This window comes from Mandrillus leucophaeus, unplaced genomic scaffold, assembly GCF_000951045.1.
Source record: "Mandrillus leucophaeus isolate KB7577 unplaced genomic scaffold, Mleu.le_1.0 Scaffold291, whole genome shotgun sequence".
NCBI classification, from domain to species: Eukaryota; Metazoa; Chordata; class Mammalia; order Primates; family Cercopithecidae; genus Mandrillus; species Mandrillus leucophaeus.
In genome coordinates this window covers 465,739-487,157 of record NW_012103043.1, presented here as the reverse complement: position 1 = coordinate 487,157, position 21,419 = coordinate 465,739, and the positions used below count along the sequence as shown (strand labels likewise).

Below are 21,419 nucleotides of genomic sequence, written 5' to 3'. Positions count from 1 at the left end.
GGCAGGAGAATGGCGTGAACCCGGGAGGCAGAGCTTGCAGTGAGCCGAGACCACGCCACTGCACTCCAGCCTGGGCGACAGAGCGAGACTCCGTCTCAAAAAAAAAAAAAAGAAAAAAGAAAAATCTTTATATAAAGTGTATTCACCTGAAAGGTACAGCTTGGTGAGTTGTCATACATGTTTACACACCAGTGTCATCACTCCCTAGAGCACTCCTTTTTGTCCCTTTGTCCCTCCCCAGTCAAGACCTTCCTCACCACCAAAGCAACCACTCTAATGGCCTCTGTTATATTGATGAGTTTTGCCTGCCCTTGAACTTCATATAAATGCAATTGTGTGGTGCTTGCTTCTTTGTGTCTTCATTTCTTTTGCTTGGCACAGTGTTTTTGAGATTCGTGTATGTTGCTGCACTTAACAATATTTTATTCCTTATAATTTCGGTGTAGTATTCCACTGTATGAATACACTACAATTTGTTTATACAGTCTCCTGTTGATGGACATTAAGGTTGTTCCAGTTCTGAGATATTATGACTAAAGCTGATATGAACATTCTTGTATAAGTCTTTATGTGGACATATGTTTTCATTTATTTGTGAGTACATGCCTACGAGTAGAATGCTAAAATTAAAGAAAAAAAAAAAAAGATAGTACCAGGTGTCAGCAAGGACATGATAAGCTGGAACTGATACAGGTGTTGCTGACAGGTGTTCCCTGGCATGAGCACTTGGGAAAACTGTTTGGCAGTTTCTACCACAGCTGGGCATATGACCTGGAGCACTTCCACTCCTAGGCATATAACCAAGACAGATAAGTGCTTATGTCAACAGAAAAAGACACACAGAAAGCTGACGCCTCCATTTGTTAGTCCATTTCACCCCTGGGTGATGCTGTGATGGGTAAGGTTATGAGCCTGGTGCTCCTCACTGCATCCCCTGAGAGGAGGCGATGTCTTCAGCTTCTTTTTTTTTTGAGACGGAGTCTCCCTCTATTGCCCAGCAGGCTGGAGTGCAGTGGCACGATCTTGGCTTCTTGGCTCACTGCAGCCTCTGCCTCCTGGGTTCAAGTGATTCTCCTGCCTCAGCCTCCTGAATAGCTGGGATTACAGGCCACCACACCCGGTTAATTTTTTTGTAATTTTAGTAAAGATGGGGTTTCACCATGTTGTCCAGGCTGGTCACAAACTCCTGACCTCAGGTGATCCACCTGCCTCGGCCTCCCAAAGTGCTGGGCTTACAGGTGTGAGCCACCACACCCAGCCCGATGTGTCTTCAGTTTCATTGTTCCTCTCACCTTCCTAACTCAGTGCCCTCCACAGAGTAGGTTCTCAGCAGATATGTTCAATGGTAGTTGGCGAGTGAGAACCCAAGAGTAAGAACTGTGGCCATTTCTAAGTGAGAGCTCTTGAAGGGTTAAGTTTCTCACTGCCAGTGACTGGTGTGCTGTGACCTGACTGTGTGGTGAGAGACACCTCTACATGCAGTGCAGGGAGCAGTCTTGCTGCTGAGCATCAAGGTGCCAATATATTTAAAGTTTGATAAAGCAAAGTGCATACACATTAAATTTTTTTTTTCGTTTTGTAAAAAAGTGTCCCTATAAGCAGAGCAAGTTTGAAGTGTTCTGGGTTTGAAGGTTATCCTCTGGCTGCATTTATTAGTTTGTTACAGAGAAATCTATTACTGTGTGCGTTGTGATTTTTTTTCTTTTTTTAGGCCCAGTATTCACTTAACACCCATTCTGGAACCTGAACCACAGTACCACAGAGAGCCGTTCAGGGGACCTTCCCTGTTTCCTCCCAGCCAGAGGCCCTGTTTGTGGTGCTGCAACCAAAACATCACTGACTGTGATGCCCATATTTCTTAGAATGCTCAGGTCAGGTAGTCACACAGCCTGCAGATTTCTGAGGGGTCTGTAGGCACATTTATGGGAGGAGGGACAAGGCAGCTTTTTCTAGAAGTGGAATTAAGGTGGAGGCAAGATTCTTAATGTGGGTTCCAGATAGTTCAGACTTCAGCCCCCTCTCCAGCACTAGGGTAGACACAACTTCTTCCCCACACAGCAGTCTCAGGCTGCATTGGGACGCTCAGCCCCACAGCCTCCCAGAAGCTACAGCAGCACCTGTGGGAGCCCACCATCCTGTGAGGAAGTGTGTTTCTTCCCAGCCCATCATCCTGCAGCTCAGGGCTAGCCAGCAGGGTAGCCAGGCACTTGTGCACAAGAGGAAGAGCCTACCATAGCCGTTGGAATGTGGAGTCAGCATGTATGCCAGCAAATGAGTGACTCAATAGAGAATATGCACACAGTGCATGCTATGCAGTCATCCAAAAGAGACTTTTACAAGATATGTAATGACATACTTATTGTGTGTTAAATGAAAAAGCAGACACAACCATGAAGAATAAAATAAATTTGAATAAAATAAATTCTTACTTTGAAGAATAAAATAAATATTTGCACAAAATAGAAGAAAATAATTCATCAAAGTATTAATAGTCAGTAACTGGGCCTAGATTAAGGGCCCAGGTGTGTATTTCTGTACTACCTGCACATAGTGTAGAATGAGCCTTGGATAAATGTGTACCAGAGTCCCTTGGGCCCAGGGAAAATGTGTTGTGTTCTCTCTCAGGGTGCTTCATCCACTGTCTAGGCTTTGCTATCCTGTCTCCTGCTCCATAGACTCTCTCAGAGGTCCACTCTGGAGCTGTCCCTCTGCTCCGACCATAGTCCTTCAGAAACCCGCTCCCACTCTGCCTTCTCCATTGCTCGTTGTCTGTGTATAAAGCTGTTTCCTCTGTCAGACCACAGCAAGCCCTGGAGGCAGGGTCCACTCTAGGTAGCATGCACATTTTTGGCAGGCTTTGGTACCCACAGTTTGGGATCTCTGCAGCTGTAGTTTGAATAGAGTTGAAGATACCTTAAATATCAGCAGCCGCTCTGACCAAAGCTTCTAGGTTGGTTATGTTAACTGAGCTGAATACAGAAGGGAATTTTAGTAATTTCATTAACCTTGACTGTGTCTTTCCTTCCAGCTCACATGTCTAAAACGGCCGCTGGTGGTCATCCATGAACTGTTTGACAAATCCATCATGGATATTTCCTGGTAAGGTGGATTCTACTTACAAGAATAGGTTAAGAAAGGAGAAGCCACACATTGGAACGTGAGGCCTCCTGGATGTGACTAGGGTCAGGTGGCCAGCGACCCCTCCCCAGGTGTCATAGTGGCCCAGACCAAGAGTGCTGTTTGCACATGTTTTGGAAACTGGCAGCAGTGTACCTGCTGCTGTGAGAATGTCCTGCCTGTGCAGGATTTGCTACTGGAAAATGCCTTTTCAGGATTTGTCTAAGACGAGGAGAATGACGTGATCCTAGTGTGTTCTACTTTACTCCGTCATTGCATGAACCAAAGTCAGAAGCACACTTTCTGCTTCTCAGTGACCTGGGCAGATACTTTGTACACCTGCTTAGAACTAAAGAACACCAGGGCCGTTTGGGACACAATTGTTGCCCCCCGCCCCCCCACCCTCAGGCCACAGAAGGGAACCAGGAGTTTCCAGCATCTCCCTAGAACACTGCCCACCATCCTCACAGGCCAGCTGCTATGGCATATGTGTCTGCCTGGGGCTCTTGCTACCAGGCTGCTGATGTCCATGTCTTTCAGGACTCTGAATGGGCTGGGCATCTTGGTGTGCTCTATGGATGGCTCTGTGGCATTCCTCGACTTCTCCCAGGATGAGCTTGGTGATCCCCTGAGCGAGGAGGAGAAGGTAGGCTGACGGCCTTTGTGCTGCTGGGTGCTCTGTGACCATAGCCACAATAGCTCTGAGAGACCCCTTTGACTACACCCTCTTCTTGTGGGATTCACAGACACGTCATTTCTTAACATGTAATGGGATATTTGTCTTTTATATCTTGTAATCCTTCTTTACAAAATAGATCAATTAAAAAACGAGTTCCCATTTCAGAAATAAGTCCTGGAGTTAAAAGTAGAACTATTTTAGGCATCTCTTCTTGAGCTGATAATAGGCCATCCACTGGGAGGTTTTTGTTCTGGGAAAGAGCTGAAGTGACTCCTCAGGGGCCCCTGCTCATGTCATTTTCCCCTTCATGGTAGTAATATTGGTCATTTCTTAGAACGTATTGTCTGCCAGGCTCTGGGAATGTGTTTTGCATATATGATTTCATTTAAATTGCAGAAAACCCTTCAAGGCAGGGCTCATACATTTCGTGGATATGGAAACTAAGCCTCAGAAAATAGCATGGCTCTTTGCCCAGACCGTGTGTGACCCTTAGGTCAGAAGAGGGAACCAGGCCTGCTGCCTCTGGGCCAGGCCACCTCCCCTCCGTGCTCTGCCGGGGTGATGGGGTCTCTGTGTCCTTCTTCCAGGTTTTGAGAAAAACCCTACTTCACCTACCATAGGCTTAGAAACCTGCCTCTGCTTGGTAGGATGTGTGTATGTGTCTGAAGGGAGCTCTGTGAAAGCCCAGAGCAGGCTGGCAGCTCTCTCATATGACCTTATTTGCTGGTGGAAGCTTCCTCTTAACCTACAGTGTGACCTCCCCACTAAAATGTGAACCCCTTTGGAGGAGAGGTCTGCCTTAGTGACTGCACATAGAATGGGTCCTGCCACCCCATCATTTTTCCATGAAGGAATGAGTATCTCAGTGGCCTCAGGTCCTCCTCCAATCTTGTCACTGTCATCAGGTACCTGGGGATCACTATGCACTCCTTTGGAGTCACTCTGGGAGTCTAATAACCCATCTGCTTACCATTTCCCAAGTCACAGGCTAGGACTCCATGTTGGAGGAACACCAGGGAAACTCTGGCCAAACCCTGAATTCTGCCTCGAGATTCCAGGCGATAGACTCAGGAGAGAAGGGCAGGAGCCAAGATGGCAAGAGAAGGAGGTTCCTGGCCACATCCAAGCCCTGCAGGAGCGAGTCCTGAGGCACCTCTCTTGGAATGCTGCCTCTCAACCCATACTCTGGTGTAAAGCAGATGTCCTGTTAACCACAGTCCCTGTTCTTGGGCAGAATCCCACGTTGGACATTTGCACATCCCATGGAAGTCTGTTCCTCATGCACTTTCATGTACAGCCATTACTACAGTGTGCTGGGGACACCATCTCTGCTCTCATGAGGCTTCTGTCTAGCTTGTTAGGGGACAAGACTACGAGGGCCTAGGAGGAAGGGAGTATGATGACATACTAGGAGGGGTGGGAGTAAAGGAGGCTCCCCATCTCTGCTGTGCCAGGCCTTCCCATACTCTTAGAGACACTGTAAGCAGGCCAATGGGGACTTCCAACCACAGGGCTGATGGCTACAAATGAGCTGTGAAAGTAGACTCTTGTTCTAGGATCTGATTCCCAAATGCATTTGGGTCCTTAAGAGCCTTAAGTTAGCACCTTGAGTATCTTCCTTTCCATTGAAGCACTGTGGATTGTTATTTGTTCTGCACCAGACTGTGGGGCAGTGTTGTCTTGTTGGCTGTCTCATTTACTGTCCTCCCAGTTACGGATACAAGGGAGGCCATAAACATCGAGGGAGAGCATGAGACATCAACAGAGCCGTCAAATGAGGGACAGGCAGAATAGGGTGGGAGGCGATGGGGAGTTGGCCTTGGGTCCCTTCTCTGCTCAGAGCCAGGAGAGCCCTGCTGTGGTTTGCCTGCTGGTGGGCAGCACTGGCCACACTGATGCTCACTCTGGCATGTTTTGCCTCTCTTGCTTCCCCAGAGCCGCATTCACCAGTCCACCTATGGCAAGAGCCTGGCCATCATGACCGAGGCCCAGCTCTCCACAGCCGTCATTGAGAACCCTGAGATGCTCAAGTACCAACGGAGGCAGCAGCAGCAGCAGCTGGACCAGAAGAGTGCCGCGACCAGGGAGATGGGCTCAGCCACCTCAGTCGCAGGTGTCGTCAATGGGGAGAGTCTTGAAGATATCAGGAAGGTGAGAGCCCTGCCTGATGGCACTAAAGACATGGACATATGCCCAGGGACAGGGTGAAGGGCAGACATCAGTGGTGGGAAGGAAGGGATTTGTTTAGTTTGGCATGGGATCCATGGGTTAGCCAGCCTCGGGCCTGTTGGCCCCTTGCCAACTGCTGCATAGGGCCTGGATCCCCTTTATCAAAGACCTTATCCCCAGGAGCCCAGAGAAGGTCGTCTCTTGTAAGAACTTACGAACTTTATCCTGCTGGCCTTTCTAGGAAATCCTAGATGCTAACAACAGTGGGTTTCGGTCCCTGCCCTTAGGAGACTTCTGTGGGTTCCCCTTCATCTGGAAGCCATGTTTGATGAGAAGGGGTTGGAAATGGGGCAGGAAAAGGGTAGGGAATGTTATTGCTTGGGGAGTTAAATCCATCTCCAGGAGCCTATGTAGGCTGACAAAGCTCCTCCAGGCAATTCAAATATAAAGAATGAGAGAAAACCCCTAGTTATGAGCTTTCTGTGGAAGGAAGGATTCTATTTTGAAAGTCAGTTTGAAAATCCCTACCTCAGGCCAGGCACGGCAGCTCACGCCTGTAATCCCAGCACTTTGGGAGGCTGAGGCGGGCAGCTCGCTTGAGGTCAGGAGTTCCAGACCAGCCTGGCCAACATAATGAAACCCTGTCTGTACTTAAAAGAAAAAAAAACAAAAATTAGCTGGGTGTGGTGGTGCATGCCTGTAATCCCAGCTACATGGGAGGCTGAACAGGAGACTTGCTTAAACCCAGGAGGTGGAGGTTGCAGTATGCCGAGACTGCACCACTGCACTCCAGCCTGGGCAACTGAGTGAGATTCTGTCTCAAAAAAAAAAAAAAAAAAAAGGAGAGAAAATCCCTAGCTCAGTGACAGACATGTGGTTCATGGGTGCAGGGCTCAGTCCTTTAGCCCTTTCCATGGCTGTTGTGTGGGGCGGCTAGTGTGGCATGCACCCACTGCTTGTTCTTTGCTTAGGTGTCTTGTTTAGTTGTACCAGAAGGGCTTAGAAGGAGAATTTAGAATACATTTCCTTAGAAGCCTTATTATTTTTAAACCTACCATGTTGAGGTATAATTGACATATAAAAAGTTATACATACTTAATGTGTACAAATTAATGATAAGCCAGACACAGAAGGACAAATACTGCATGATACCTCTTTTTTTTTGTTTTGAGATGGAGTGTCGCTGTCACCAGGCTGGAGTGCAGTGGTGCAATCTTGGCTCACTGCAACCTCCAGCTCCCTGGTTCAAGCGATTCTCCTGCCTCAGCCTCCCAAGTAGCTGGGATTACAGGCACACACCACCACGCCCAGCTAATTTTTGTGTTTTTAGTAGAGATGGGGTTTCACCATGTTGGCCAGGATGGTCCGATCTCCTGACCTCGTGATCCGCCCACCTTGGCCTCCACAAAGTGCTGGGATTACAGGCATGAGCCACCGCGCCTGGCCTGCATGATACCTCTTATATGAGGAATCTAAAATAGTCAAACTCACAGAGGCAAAGAATAGAATGGTGAATACTGGGGTCAGAGGAAAATGAGAGTTATTAGCCAAAGGGTATAAGGTTTAAGTTATAGAAGATGAATAAGTCCTAGAGATCTCCCCTACAGCAGAGTGCCTACAGTTCACAATATGATATTGCATACTTAAAACTTTGCTAAGCGGGTAGATCTTATGCTCAGTGTTCTTATCACGAGGAAAAAAAATAGACTTTATTTTTTAATATTTGGAAATAGTTGGCAGAAACTTTTGCATTCATTTATGTAACTCCGCTTTGCTAGAATCTTCTGAAGAAACAAGTTGAGACTCGGACGGCAGATGGTCGGAGAAGAATCACACCTCTCTGCATAGCACAGCTGGACACTGGGTACTGGTTCATTCCCCTTTCATGATCTTATCTGGTGAGATCTTCCTGTCTTCTTTCAGCGGTTAACACTTTCACGGTGAGGATCTTCATAGGCCCTTCACAACCTGACTGGTAGAACGTGGAAGCAAGGAAGTCGAGCTCAGCTTCCCAGAGTCTCAAAGCCCATACTCTTCCTGGAGCCCTTGTGCGCACCTGAATCACGTGGTGGGTGGTAGTGCTAAGGCAGCCAGCACATCTGCTGCACTTCACTGTTGCCAGGGCACCAGAGGACGCACAAGGAAGGCAGTCAGTCAGGCTGATTTTTTTTTTCTTTTTTTTCTTTCATAAAGTTATTTTTATGATTATGAAAGGTATATTTACACATGGTTAAATTTAGAAAATTGTAAAAGCCCAAAGAAGATAAAAACATTATCCATAATCAGATACAGTCACTGTTAACATTTTGATATCTGTATTTCCAGTCTTTTTTACCCCACTTGTTACTGTTTCTTGCCCATTCATCCATTTTAATAACTAGTCCTCTGAGGCATTTACTGTCTGATTATCCAGGTTCCCGTCCTAGGATTTGCTTAGCCAGTTCACTGTGGACTTGTATTGTGTCCAGTTTCTCATGATTATAAATGAGTCTTTGAGCTCACCTGTGATTCTCTCAGGATAACTTCTAGAAGTAGAATTACTGGGCAGAGGGTAGGGCTCTGAAACACATTTTCCTGTTGGGGACAGAGATGGGGAAGAGACTCATTCACCACTTGCTGTTGTCCCAGTGTATATAGTGAGGATTGTTTTTGAATTGATTATTCTTCCCAAAATGATGTGTGTTGATTCAAAAAAAAAGAAAGAAAAATGATAAGGCCCTATGTAAAAGAAATAGACCCCCACTGTCAAGGCAGTTCACTCTGGGTTTATTCTCATTCCACCTATCTGCTCAGGGCATTTGTAAGCCCTTCATAGAGACCACACACTTTAGGCCTCTGCGTTTTGCAGTTGTCCATCCACAAGCTATTCCACATCTTCCTTGGTGTCTGAAGAAACCTTCTCTTGTACAGTGTACAGATCCAGTCTCCTCATGTTAGATGTGCAGGCTCTGAGGTCCCCGTGAGTAGAGCCAGAACCAGGTCTGCTGACTCCCCACAGAGCACTCATTTTCTTTTGACTAAGTCTTTTTCCTATTGTGACCCTATAGGTGATAATGCCCCTACCTACCTTTTACTAGGACCAAGTGAGACCCAGTGTGTGGTTGAGCTCTGAGCACACTGAGCCTGTGGGATGGGGAGGTGGTGTTGTTGATGGTAGCACTTTGTTCTGTGGATCCTTCCAGGCCTTACCTGGTGAGAAGGGGTAGGTCTGGTCTGGGGCCAACTTTCTGACATAGGATGCATATTTCTGGCACCAGGACCTGATTCCTTTGGTATTAAAAGCTTTTTGCCCTCCCGATTCCCACATTCTAATAAACAAGTAGCAACAGAATAGGTCCTTATTAGCTTAGCTAATCAAGAAAAAAGAAAAAGCATAAATATGCAAAGTAGGTATAAGTGAGAAATAATAGCAGACAAATCAAAAAGATGAGAGACTTCTTTGCTGAACTCTGTGCAAATAAATTTGCACAGAAAATGGATAGTTTTTGAAGAAAATAAAATTACTAAAAGTGAAAAATTATTGTGGAAGAAATAGAGGACAAAGTTAACCCCACCAAAGCCACCAGACTAAGATGGCTTCACAGGGAAACTTTAGGAACTTTTCAGGAACAGGTAACTCAGGTAACCGTTAACACCATTTTAAATATTCTAGTGCATGGAGAAGAAATGTGCAAATTTTTATTTTGAAATGAACATAATATTTATATCAAAATCTTACAAGGATAAAACATAATAAATTCAAGATCACTCTCATTTCTGAACGTCAGTGCAAAATCTAAGTGAAATAGTAACAAACAGAACCTTACTGCTTGTTAAAGGCTAATATACCATGACCAAGTGAGGTTTGTTTTAGGAAAGTAAGGAAGTTCAAATTTTAGGTAACTATTTAGTTCTACATATCAGTAGATCAAAAGAAAAAAAATTATATGATCTCTTTCATTGATGCTTAAGAGGCATTTTGGTAAAATTCAACGTAATTTTTAAAACTCAGTTAAATGGGAGTAGGTGGATGCTTCCTTAACTCGATAAATTATCTTATTTCAAATTAAGTTCAAAAACTGAACAAATGCCTACTCTTGCAACTATAATTTAACATTGTTCTATAGGTCCTAGCCCATGTAGTTAGTCAAAGGAAAGAACAAATTGGAAAGGATAATTATTTAAGGATGATATGGTTTATAACAGAATCAACTGGAAAAGCTGCCATAGGCAATGAAAGAAGATAGTCAGGTGGCTGGATACAATCAACATGAAGTCAGGTAGCACCAACTATCCTCAGAGCGCATAAAGAAATAAGTCACATTCACAAATAAAATAACTAGGATGCAACCAGAGATGTAGACCTTAATGAAGAAAAAATTTAAAACCCTACGTCGAGGCTTCAAAGAAAACTCAAAGAAATAACTAGAAATTCATACCATTGATTAGCTAGGATGGCATCATAAAGATGTCAGCTCTCCTGTAGCCTATAAATTTAACCAGTACAAATAACTATAGGAATTTTTGGAATCAGACACGGTAACTATAAAGTTATGCGGAAAACTCGGCTGGGCACAGTGGCTGACACCTATAATCCCAGCACTTTGGGAGGCCAAGGCAGGCAGATACCTGAGGTCAGGAGTTTGAGACCAGCCTGGCCAACATGGTGAAACCCCGTCTCTACTAAAAATATAAAAATAAGCTGGGAGTGGTGGCGCGCCTGCAGTCCCAGCTACTCAGAGGCTGAGGCAGGAGAATTGCTTGAACCTGGTAGGTTGCAGTGAGCCAAGATCGTGCCACTATACTCCAGCCTGGGTGACAGAGTAAGACTTTGTATCAAATAAATAAATAAATAAAATAAAGTTATGTGGAAAAATAAATAGAAATGGCTGAAATATTTCTGAAAAAGAAGATTAATCAGGGAAGACTAGCCCCACCAGAAATTAAAACTTAAAGGCTGTCATACTCAAAACAGTGAGGTGTTGACACATGAATACATAGAGCAGTGGAATATGATAGAATATCAGAAAATAGGCCCGAGTATTTATGGGAATTTTAAAGGTACCTTTTCACATCAGTGATAAAACATTAGCTAATTCAGTAAATGGAAGACAGGACTACATGCCCCCGCCCCACCACTAGAAACAATGTTGGGTCCCAACCTCACAATTTATTACATACATTCTAAACAGCTTAGAGTTCGTTTAACTTTTTGTTGTTTAAAATATTTTTGTTTAAAATTTTAGAAGATTCCCCGGAAGAGTATTTTTTATAATCTCAGAGGTCAAAAAATTATTTTCTGTAAGTGACAATTTAGAGTACACAAAAATTTAAAAATTTTAGTGCATTTAAAAGATAGACTGGCTGGGCGTGGTGGCTCACACCTATAATCCTAGCACTTTGGGAGGCCGAGGCAGGCAGATACGAGGTCGAGAGATGGAGACCATCCTGGCCAACATGGTGAAACCCCGTCTCTACTAAAAAATACAAAAACTAGCTGGGTGTGGTGGCGCACCCCTGTAGTCCCAGCTACTTGGGAGGCTGAGGCAGGAGAGTCGCTTGAACCTGGGAGGCAGAGGTTGCAGTGAGCCGAGATTGCGCCACTGCACTCCAGCCTGGTGACAGAGCAAGACTCCATCTCAAAAAATAAAAAATAAAATAAAAAAGGCCATAAATAGTTGAAGCACAATATCCCAGGGAAAATATTTCCTACCTTATAAGGAATGTTTTTTAATATGTAAATAGTTTTTACAAATCAGTAATAAAGACCAATAACAAAACAGTAGACAAAGCATATGAACATGCAGTTCACAAAAAGAAGGAAGTCAAGTATTTCTGTCTTTTTTTTTTTTAATTGAGGTGAAGTCTCACTCTTGCTCAAGCTAGAGTGCAGTGGTGTGATCTCAACTCACTGCAGCCTCTGCCTCCCAGATTCAAGAGATTCTCCTGCCTCAGCCTCCCAAGTATCTGGGATTACAGGTGCCCACCACCATGCCCGGCTAATTTTTGTATTTTTAGTGGAGACAGGGGGTTTCACCATGTTGGCCAGGCTGGTCTCGAACTCTTGACCTCAAGTGATCCACCTGCCTCGGCCTGCCAAAGCACTGGGATCACAGGCATGAGCCACTGCGTCTGGCCGGAAATCAAGTATTTCTGTTTTGAAAAAATGTCGGCTGGGCATGGTGGCTCATTCTTGTAATCCCAGCACTTTGGGAGGCCAAGACAGACGGATCACAAGGTCAGGAGATCGAGACCATCCTGCCTAACACGGTGAACCCCCGTCTCTACTAAAAATACAAAAAATTAGCCGGGCATAGTGGCGGGCTGCTTGGGAGGCTGAGGCAGGAGAATGGCATGAACCCTTGAGGCGGAACGTGCAGTGAGCCGAGATCGCACCACTGCATTCCAGCCTGGGTGACGAGTGAGACTCCATCTCAAAAAAAAAAGAAAAAGAAAAAATGTCAACATCACTCATATCAAAATTAAAGTAAGATACCATTTTTCTTCTGTCAGATTGTTAAGTGTCAAGAAATTTGATAAAAGTGTTACTAAGCACCTATGTGGAGAAATAGGTGCTCTCATACATGGCTTATAATTTAAACCTCTGAGGAGGGCACTTTAGAAATATTTATTCCAAATCATCAGTGAACATTTCATTTGCTGCTACAATTCCACTTCTAAGAATTTATCCCATGTATTATGTGAATCTTAGGTGTAATGACACTTGTTAGAATTTCATAATTCTTTGAGCAGCTAATGTGTGTTCTAAGAGTGTCCTACAGCAACTACTTTAGTCCTGACAGCAACCCCATGGGGAGAGTCCTGACACTTTGTATTTTGCAGACATGACTGGAGGCACAAGAGTAGTTGGAGCAAGTCACAAGCTTGCAAATGGCAGAGGAGTCAGACCTGGCTGTCCCAGAATCCTCAGTTTTGACACTGCAATACCTTGCGTCCTGGTGTAGCAGCATCTGTTATAGAAAAAGCTGGAGACAGTCTTGTGGTCCCTCAGTAGAGGCTGGGTTAGGTATATTATGGCACACCCACCTAGTGGCATGCCCCCTGGCCCTTCATGAAAGGGAGGCCCTTTCTGTATTGCTGCATTTCATTCCTCCTAAGACGTGTTTGCACAGTTTAACACCTCTGAGATTTGGGTGTGTTGTACAATCAATGGCATCTGACAATTAGTAGCATTGTTTTCTTTCTTAGTAGTACATATAGAGCCTGTAAATCCTAGATTCAATTAAATATATAGTATATTAAGTGGCTTTAATTTTCTTTTTACTTTTCTGTAACTTTGCAGATTTTCTGTCATGAAAACCTACTGCCTTTGGACCTAGAAAAAAGTTATTTGAATGTATAAAGTACTGGATGTGGCACCTGACTTTCAAGGCTGACTTTTGTTCTTACTTGATGACAGGGACTTCTCCACGGCATTCTTTAACAGCATCCCCCTCTCGGGCTCCTTGGCGGGCACCATGCTCTCTTCTCACAGCAGTCCACAGCTACTGCCACTGGACTCCAGTACCCCTAACTCCTTCGGCGCCTCGAAGCCTTGCACAGAGCCTGTGGTGGCTGCCAGTGCCAGACCTGCAGGCGATTCTGTCAATAAAGACAGGTTAGTGGGTGCCAAGGCTTGTTCCTGTCGCTGGGGAAAGTTCAGGTTTGCACATGGTTTTGAGGACAGAGAATTTTATTCTGTTTGCACTTTGTGGCCCCTCCAGTGAAAAAAGGAAGAAAAAAATGCTTGATTTGAAATGGGGACTTCTCAGAGGGGAGTCTCTGATGCTCAGGACCGTGAGGATTTCACAGAGAGTGTATCAAGGCCGACCAAGGGTCAGGCTGCTAAGGGTGGGAGCTATCAGTGAAATGCTACATGCTGCAGAGTCAGCCCCACCTGGCAGCTCTACACTGGAGGTCCTTCACATTTCTGGGGCCTCAGCCTCCACTTCAGTCTGCTGAGCACATCACAGAGCATCCATCCTAGGCAGGGTGCTCCTGTGGAAAGGCATAGACTCCCCTCGTACTCTCAGAATTATATTCACTCACAGAGCCTGTGTCTTCATCCATCTTTACTTGGAAACCAAATTAGAAATCAGAACCAGACAAGCACAAATGAAAGCCAGGAGTGAATGTTTGCTCAGCACCTGCTCTAGGTTACATACCCTGCTAGGCCCCAGGCATCGCAGGGGCTTAATTGGTGGGTCCTCATCCTCAGGGAGTGTGTAGGCTGGTAGGGGAGAGGCAGCCACAGGGTTGCAGGTGGCCCCTCAGGTCCCCTGGGTAGAAATGGCTAGCCATCCAAAGAGGGGCTGGTATCTCAGGGTCAGGGAGGTGCCTCAGAGGGTACCCTCCACAGGGCTCATACAGGCCTACCAGGGGAGGAGGCCTGGGTATTAGGGGCAGCAGCCCCCCAATCCCCTCAGGAAGGCCAAGAAGAGGGAGAAGGCCAAGGTGTCTGTGCTGGATCAGGTAGTCTGGGCTTTTCCCCAGAATGGAGACATAGAAGGCTTTGAGACCTCCATTTTAGGAGAGTGACTCTATTAGGTGGTGGTGCCCCAAATTGGCCACTCCCTGGCACATACAGCTGATACCATCAGAGCGATTCTCTATTGGTGGAATGGAGTCTTGTGTTACTGCAGCCCCCTGCTTCTGGGATACAGCTGATACCGTTAGAGCAATTCTCCATTGGTGGAATGGAGTCTTGTGTTACTGCAGGCTCCTACTTCTGTGTGCTAGCACCATGGCTGTGGAGGCATGCCCAAACATTAGGTCACTGTCCTGGGGGGATCCTGAGAGGGTAGGAAGAAAAGACTGAGCAGCAAGACCAGTGAGGAAGCAAAGCATGCCAGGAAGAAGGGGGCCTGGGAAGGATAGACCATGCCAGATCTGAGAACTGCTTCGGGGATGGCCCATTCTAGTGGCCACAGGTCATGGAGGACAAAAATGGGACTGTCCAGGCATGTGGTGTGGTGTCTGGGCAGGTGGGAGTGGAAGTTCGCCTGGGTGTGCTCAGGAGGAGGCACAGTGGCCATGGTCCCAAAGCATGTTATGTGGGCTTGGACATGAAGGATGGACCGGGCAGGCTTCTGCCTGGCCTCTCCTTTCTCTTTGGAATAGAAGACGAAAGCTGTGCGATGAGCACTTGGAGCATAATGCCAAGAATGTGACACTGTCACAGGGAGATATGGGAGGGGCCACCCAGGATGGAGGATGCCTGAGTAAGGGTAAAGGCCAGGAGCAGACCATGGCTTCAGCACCCCAGGTGCAGGCTTATCTCATGAGACTCATTGTTGAAGTGGGAAAGGTGAGCGGTTGGAGTGGTTTGGGGTAGAGGTGCTGTATTTAAGTTTTGGAGATAGGGCAGTATGACTAGAGAAAAGGGCTGTAAGAACCATGTTCTAGGCCTCATGTTTCACGCAAAAGCTCTCAGAACAGTGCAAAGGGGGGAAATGTGTATGCATTTGCTCACAACCTTCTCGGTGTCCATAATTTTATCACATGAAAATTTTAAAGAAATGGGAGTAGTAGATTGTATCTTGAAATTTTTTGTGTTTATGGAAGTTTGATGTTTGTGCCTTTTTTAGTAGGCTCCAAATAATGCAAATACTAGACCTCCAGATCCTTTCAGGATTGCGCTTGACATGCCTCCCCTCTTCTTCACCCCAGTATGAATGCTACCTCTACTCCTGCTGCATTGTCACCTTCTGTGTTAACGACCCCGTCCAAGATTGAACCCATGAAAGCATTTGATTCCCGGTTCACAGAGCGGTCCAAAGCCACGCCAGGTGCTCCTGCCCTGACCAGCGTGACTCCAACAGCCGTGGAAAGGTAGGTGGTAGCTGCAGGACCCTGAAGGACCAGGGAGGGTGCAGGCATGGGTCAGCAGCACAGTGGCAGTGTTTCCACCAAGCAACATGCCTTCCTGTTGGGGAAAAGACTCTAGCCGCTCAATACATGGGAGCAAGACTGCAGAGCCCTTAGTGAGCCACCAGGAGAAAGAGGTGGCTCCTTCAAGTGGGAGGGTGGCTGGAAGGAGCTGTGGGGAGGACACAGCAAAAGAACCACATGGGCAAAGGCACAAGGATTGGTCAGTGCAGAGGCTGGACTGAGAATAATGGTGTTTGGATGGAGTCCAGAGTTTGCCCAGAAGAGAGTGTGAGATTAGTTGGAGAGGTGAAGGCTCTGATGTTGATACATCATGGAAGTGACGGCCTTCCACTCAGAAACTGACCAGAGGTAGACAGCTACAATAAAAATGATGTAGGTGAGGTCTTTATCAGATTGGCTTCTGAGCTTTTGTGGATACTATGCTGCTTGTCCATTCTCTGGGTCTCCCCTCAAACACAGCTGTGACATCATGCAGGCTGTAGTTCTTTATTTCTTGGAGTTTTGCGGTAGTGCATCCTCCTGAGGTGGCCAGAGCTAATGTCTGCAGCCTCTGCCATTGGCCCTGAAGTTCTCTGCCTCTTGAGAGGGCCCCTTCCTCCAAGCCTGACTCGACAAAGAGCTAAGTTCACATCCCAATGAGTCAGAGCCTGGGAGAGGAGAGGCAGCTGTGGGCTGGGCTTTGGTGGCTTAAGAGCTGTCCCTTAAGAGTTGCACCCCACTGCGAGGTTTATAGGGCTCAGCAGCCCTGGGCAGACACAACCTAGCCTGTGCCACCATCAGCCAAGTACAAGGACACTAGTCAGAAATTTGTAGTAGCCACACAGCCAGCAGGTGCCCAATAAAAGGAGCATTTGCATGTGACCTGTCCTTGCAGTAGATGGTGATTTGGAGCTAAAGCCACAGCATGCTATCTCTGGGGCTTTGCTTATGAAAAGTTCTGTCCAAAACTGCATGTCTGGACAGGATTTATTCTCCTTGGAAAACAGTTCCTGGAAGCTAGCTAGCATGGGAGGACCCTTTCTGCAAGTTTGATGCTGTATCTGTAAACTTGGTGTGGAATCTTCTAGTCTACTCTGTAATCTCATCATGCTTGTTTCATAATTAACTCAGTGCAGGCCACATGCAGTAGCTCATGCCTGTAAACCCAATGCTTTGAGAGGCCAAGACAGGAGGATCGCTTGAGGCCAGGAGTTTGAGACCAGCCTGGGCAACATACTGAGACCCCCATCTCTACCAGAAAAATTATCCAGGTGTCATGGCACATGCCTATTGTCCTAGCTACTCTGTTCACTGCAACCTCTGCCTCCCAGGTTCAATTGATTCCCCTGCCTCAGCCTCCCAAGTAGCTGGAATTACAGGCGCCTGCCACCACACCCGGCTAATTTTTGGTATTTTTAGTAGAGACGGGGTTTCACCATGTTGGCCACGCTGGTCTTGAACTCCTGACCTCAGGTGATCCACCCGCCCAGCCTCCCAAAGTGCTGGGATTACAGGTGTGAGCCACCGCGCCTGGCCTCCCTGCTTCTAAATACTTTGAAATGCTGGATTAAATGCAACCCTTGTCCCTAAAATGAATGACTGGTTCACAAGAAAGGGCAGTCCCCAGAGCCTAAAATCTAAGAGTGAACAAAAAAGAGCAGCAGGCAGAACTGCACCATGGGTGCATGGCTAGGGGTCTTGAGTGAGGACCTTGAGTTTTAATGACCACATCGACTTGAGACAAAGCCTGGGGTCTAAGCCATGTAGGAGCTGGAATTAAGTCACCAGCATAAAGTCAAGCTGCTTAAAAAAGGACTGAGGCAGACACTGGGAAAACCCAACTGGCAGCACAAGAACTAGCAGAGAAGTTGGAATGTCGCAGCCTGTTTTTGGGTTGGGAGAACAGTCTTCCCTTGAGACTGTGTAACCACAGGCCTGCTGTCTTGTGGATTCAGGGCCAGTTTAACACTACCTGTGTTGTCTAGAAATCACCAAGCCGAGAAATGAACACAAAGGAGATCCTGGTCTAACTGACATCCAGAGGCCCTTGGCAGAAATGCGTATCCACCCTGCAGTGACATTCCCTGGGCCAGGGTGTACAGCGTTACCACTGATAAAGCACTGCTTAGATGATCATAAAGTCCAAAGTCACAAGAAGAAACAGCGTGTCATGCGCAAATGTCTGGAGACATACTTACTGGGAGACTTAGGTTTCTATAAACCTGTGATCATAGAATTGTCAGATGGTACTATAAAATATGCTTAAGTCTTGAAAGACATGAAAACTAAAACAAAACGTGAGGAAAGATTAATACTCTATTCTATAAACAAAAATTAACTCAAAAGGGAACAAAGAACTAAATGTGAGAGCAAAAACTATAAAACTCTTAGAAGAAATAGATAGAAATCTTTGTGACCTTGGATTAGGCAGCTGTTTCTTAAATATGACACCTAATGCACAAACGACTAAAGGAAAGAACCGATAAATTGGACTCCATCAAAATTTAAAACTTTTGGCTGGACACAATGGTTCATGCTTATAATCCTAGCAATTTCAGAGCCCAGGACAGAAGGTCCAGTAATTCAAGACCAGCCTGGGCAACATGGCAAGACCTCATCTATACAAAGCCATTTTAAAAATTAAAAGCTTGGCCAGGCATGGTGGCTCATGCCTGTAATCCTAGCACTTTGGGAGACCAAGGTGTGTGGATCACCTGAGGTCAAGAGTTCAAGACCAGTCTGGCCAACATGGTGAAACCCCATCTCTACCAAAAATACAAAAATTAGCCAGGCATGGTGGCGGGGGCCTGTAATCCCAGCTACTCAGTAGGTCGAGACAAGAGAATTGCTTAAACTCAGGGGACAAAGGTTGCAGTGAGCAGAGATCATGCCACTTCACTCCAGCCTGGGCAAAAGAGCAAAACTCCATCTCTCAAAAAAAAAAAAAGCAAAGCTTTTGTGCTTCCAAAGGCACTATTAGAATGGAAAGACAACCTACAGAATGGGAGAAAATATTTGCAAATCACATCTAATTAAAGTTCAGAATTTAAATTATATAAAGAACTTTTACAGTTCAACAATAAAAAGACTAATAACACAGTTTTAAAATGAGCAGAAGATCTGAATATAAACTTCTGCAGAGAATATATACAAAGCACAGGCACATAAAAAGACAATCAACATCATTAGCCATCAGGGAAATACAAAGCAAAACTCCAGTGAAATACTTCATACCCATTTGGAGGTCTGTAATTAAAAGATCAGATGGTCAGATAATAAGAAGTGTTGGTCCTATAAACCTGTGATCATAGAATTGTCAGATGGCGCTATAAAATATGCTTAAGTCTTGAAGGACATGAAAGCTAAAACAAAATGTGAGGAAAGATTAATATTCTATTCTGTAAACAAAAATTAACTCAAAAGGGAACCCTCATATACATGCTGGTAGGAATGTAACGTCTTTTAGCACCTTTGGAAAACAGTCTGGAAGTTCCTTAAATGGTGAAATACAGAGTTATCATCCGACCTAGCAGTTCCCACACCTACATACATACCTAAGAGAATTGAAAACATATATCCATGCAATAACTCATAGATGAATGTTCACATCCGTACATAATAACCAAAAAGGGGAAACAGCCCAAAGGTCCATCAGCTGATGAATAGATAAACAAAATATGGTCAACCCATACAACTGAATATTATTCAGCCTTAAATAGGAAGGGGATGCTTACATGTGCTACAATAACGATAAACCTTAAAGACATGCTAAGAGAAAGCAGCCAGTCACAAAGGATCATAGGTTGTATGATTTCATTGATATGAAATGTCCAGAATGGAAAATCCATAAAGAAATTAGAGTAACGGTGGTTGCCAGGGTCTGGGGGAGGGAGGATAAGGAGTGATTACCAATGGGTACAGAGTTTATTTTCGGAATTATGAAAATGTTCTGGCATTAGACAGTCTTGATGGTTGCATAACCTTATGAATATACTAAAAGCTGATGATTCTATACTTTAAAGTGGCAAAGTTTATGATATATGTATTTATCTCAATAAAAATTAATAATACACCATCAAAAAAGACCAGATTTGGAAATGAACCAAAAAAATTACTTTTAGAAAAGAAAAGTAATAATCATTGCAGTTTAAAAGTCAACAAGCATTTCAGAGAGCAGATCAGAGCCAGATGAAAAGAACATTCAGTCTACAAAATTGGCGAGAGTGCAACAGAGGTGAAGAGGTGGAGCTGAAGACAGGGCAATGGAGAGGAGTCCCCCCAAGAGGATGTGCTGCAGGGCAGTTGTCAATAGGGAATTAAGAGGCTTCCCAGAAGGTGAAGAAACCTCAGATTTTGAAATGGAGCAAGTTCTGAACAACAAAATAAATAAAACGAATTCCCCACCTGAGAGAAACTACAGTGTGCCACAGACAGAAAGTCCTGCTTATTGAGGAAGACACTCATGTTTGCTTTGCGGCTTTCTGTGGCCCTTGTCTCTCATGTAGTGCGTACCCTGAATGAGAAGCCAGGAGGACAGCCCTTGGATTGGCTTCTGGAGACAAAATCTTGACTGTACATCTTGAGTCCTGGTGCCACAAGGGTTGGTCCCTCAGCAGCTGTGTCCACAGGGTCTCACAAGACTGTCCAGCCATAAATACAGCTCTAGCAGGATCTATATAATAAGGGGCTGCCATCACATTTGTCATCCTCAGCTTCTCACTTGAAAGTGGCAGTGAGTGAGCATTCACTTCGAGCTGAGCTTCCTGCTTTCCTGACAGAATGAGTATAGTGAGCTTCTAGGAGCCTGGTGCTGAATTCTCAGGTTGGGTTAGGTTCTTATATGAGGAAAATGAAATAAAACAAGTCCCAGTATCTTTAACAAAGGCCTCACAGAAAATGTAGATAATTTCTTGATGTGGCTGTTTTCTTGTATTGATTCTCAGTGAAAACCAGGAGGAGCCCTTTAAAACACCCATCAGTGGAGGCCTGGTGCAGTGGCTCATGCCTGTAATCAATCCTAGCATTCTGGGAGGCCGAGGCGGGTGGATCACTTGAGTCCAGGAGTTTGAGACCAGCTTGGTCATCATGGCGAAACCCCACCTCTGCTGAAAATACAAAAATTAGCTGGGCGTGGTGGTGCGTGCCTGTAGTCCCAGCTACTCGGGAGGCTGAGACAGGAGAATTCCTTGAACACAGGGGGCAGAGGTTGCAGTGAGCAGAAATCACTCCACTGCAGCCTGGGCAACAGAATGAGAGCCTGTCTCAAAACAAGAACAAAAACAAAACAGGCCAGGCACCGTGGCTCACGCCTGTAATTTGGGAGGCCGAGGTGGGCAGATCACCTGAGCTCAGTAGTTGGAGACCAGCCTGGTCAACATGGTGAAACCCCGTCTCTACTATAAAAATACAAAAATTAGCGGAGTGTGGTGGCGAGAGGCTGAGGCAGGAGAATCGCTTGAACCCAGGAGGCAGAGATTGCAGTGAGCTGAGATTGTGCCATTGCACTTCAGCCTGAGCGAGACTTGTCTCAAAAAACAAAAACAAAATGAAACAAAAAACACCCATCAGTGGAGATTTTCTTTGTTTGTTTTTTTTTTTTTTTTTT

The 21,419-nt window shown here is 45.5% G+C and overlaps 1 protein-coding gene across 2 annotated transcripts in view; it reads left to right on the top strand.

The window, feature by feature from the left end:
• The window catches only part of LOC105543856 (protein HIRA), a 125,774-nt gene that overhangs the window by 58,879 nt on the left and 45,476 nt on the right, over window positions 1–21,419 (top strand). For both annotated transcript variants that reach the window (XM_011986006.1, XM_011986007.1), the window contains 6 exons: window positions 3,029–3,099; window positions 3,658–3,763; window positions 5,732–5,947; window positions 7,744–7,829; window positions 13,365–13,562; window positions 15,614–15,775. In XM_011986006.1, coding sequence (XP_011841396.1) covers window positions 3,029–3,099; window positions 3,658–3,763; window positions 5,732–5,947; window positions 7,744–7,829; window positions 13,365–13,562; window positions 15,614–15,775 — 839 coding nt within the window. The remainder of the gene's footprint in view (window positions 1–3,028; window positions 3,100–3,657; window positions 3,764–5,731; window positions 5,948–7,743; window positions 7,830–13,364; window positions 13,563–15,613; window positions 15,776–21,419) is intronic.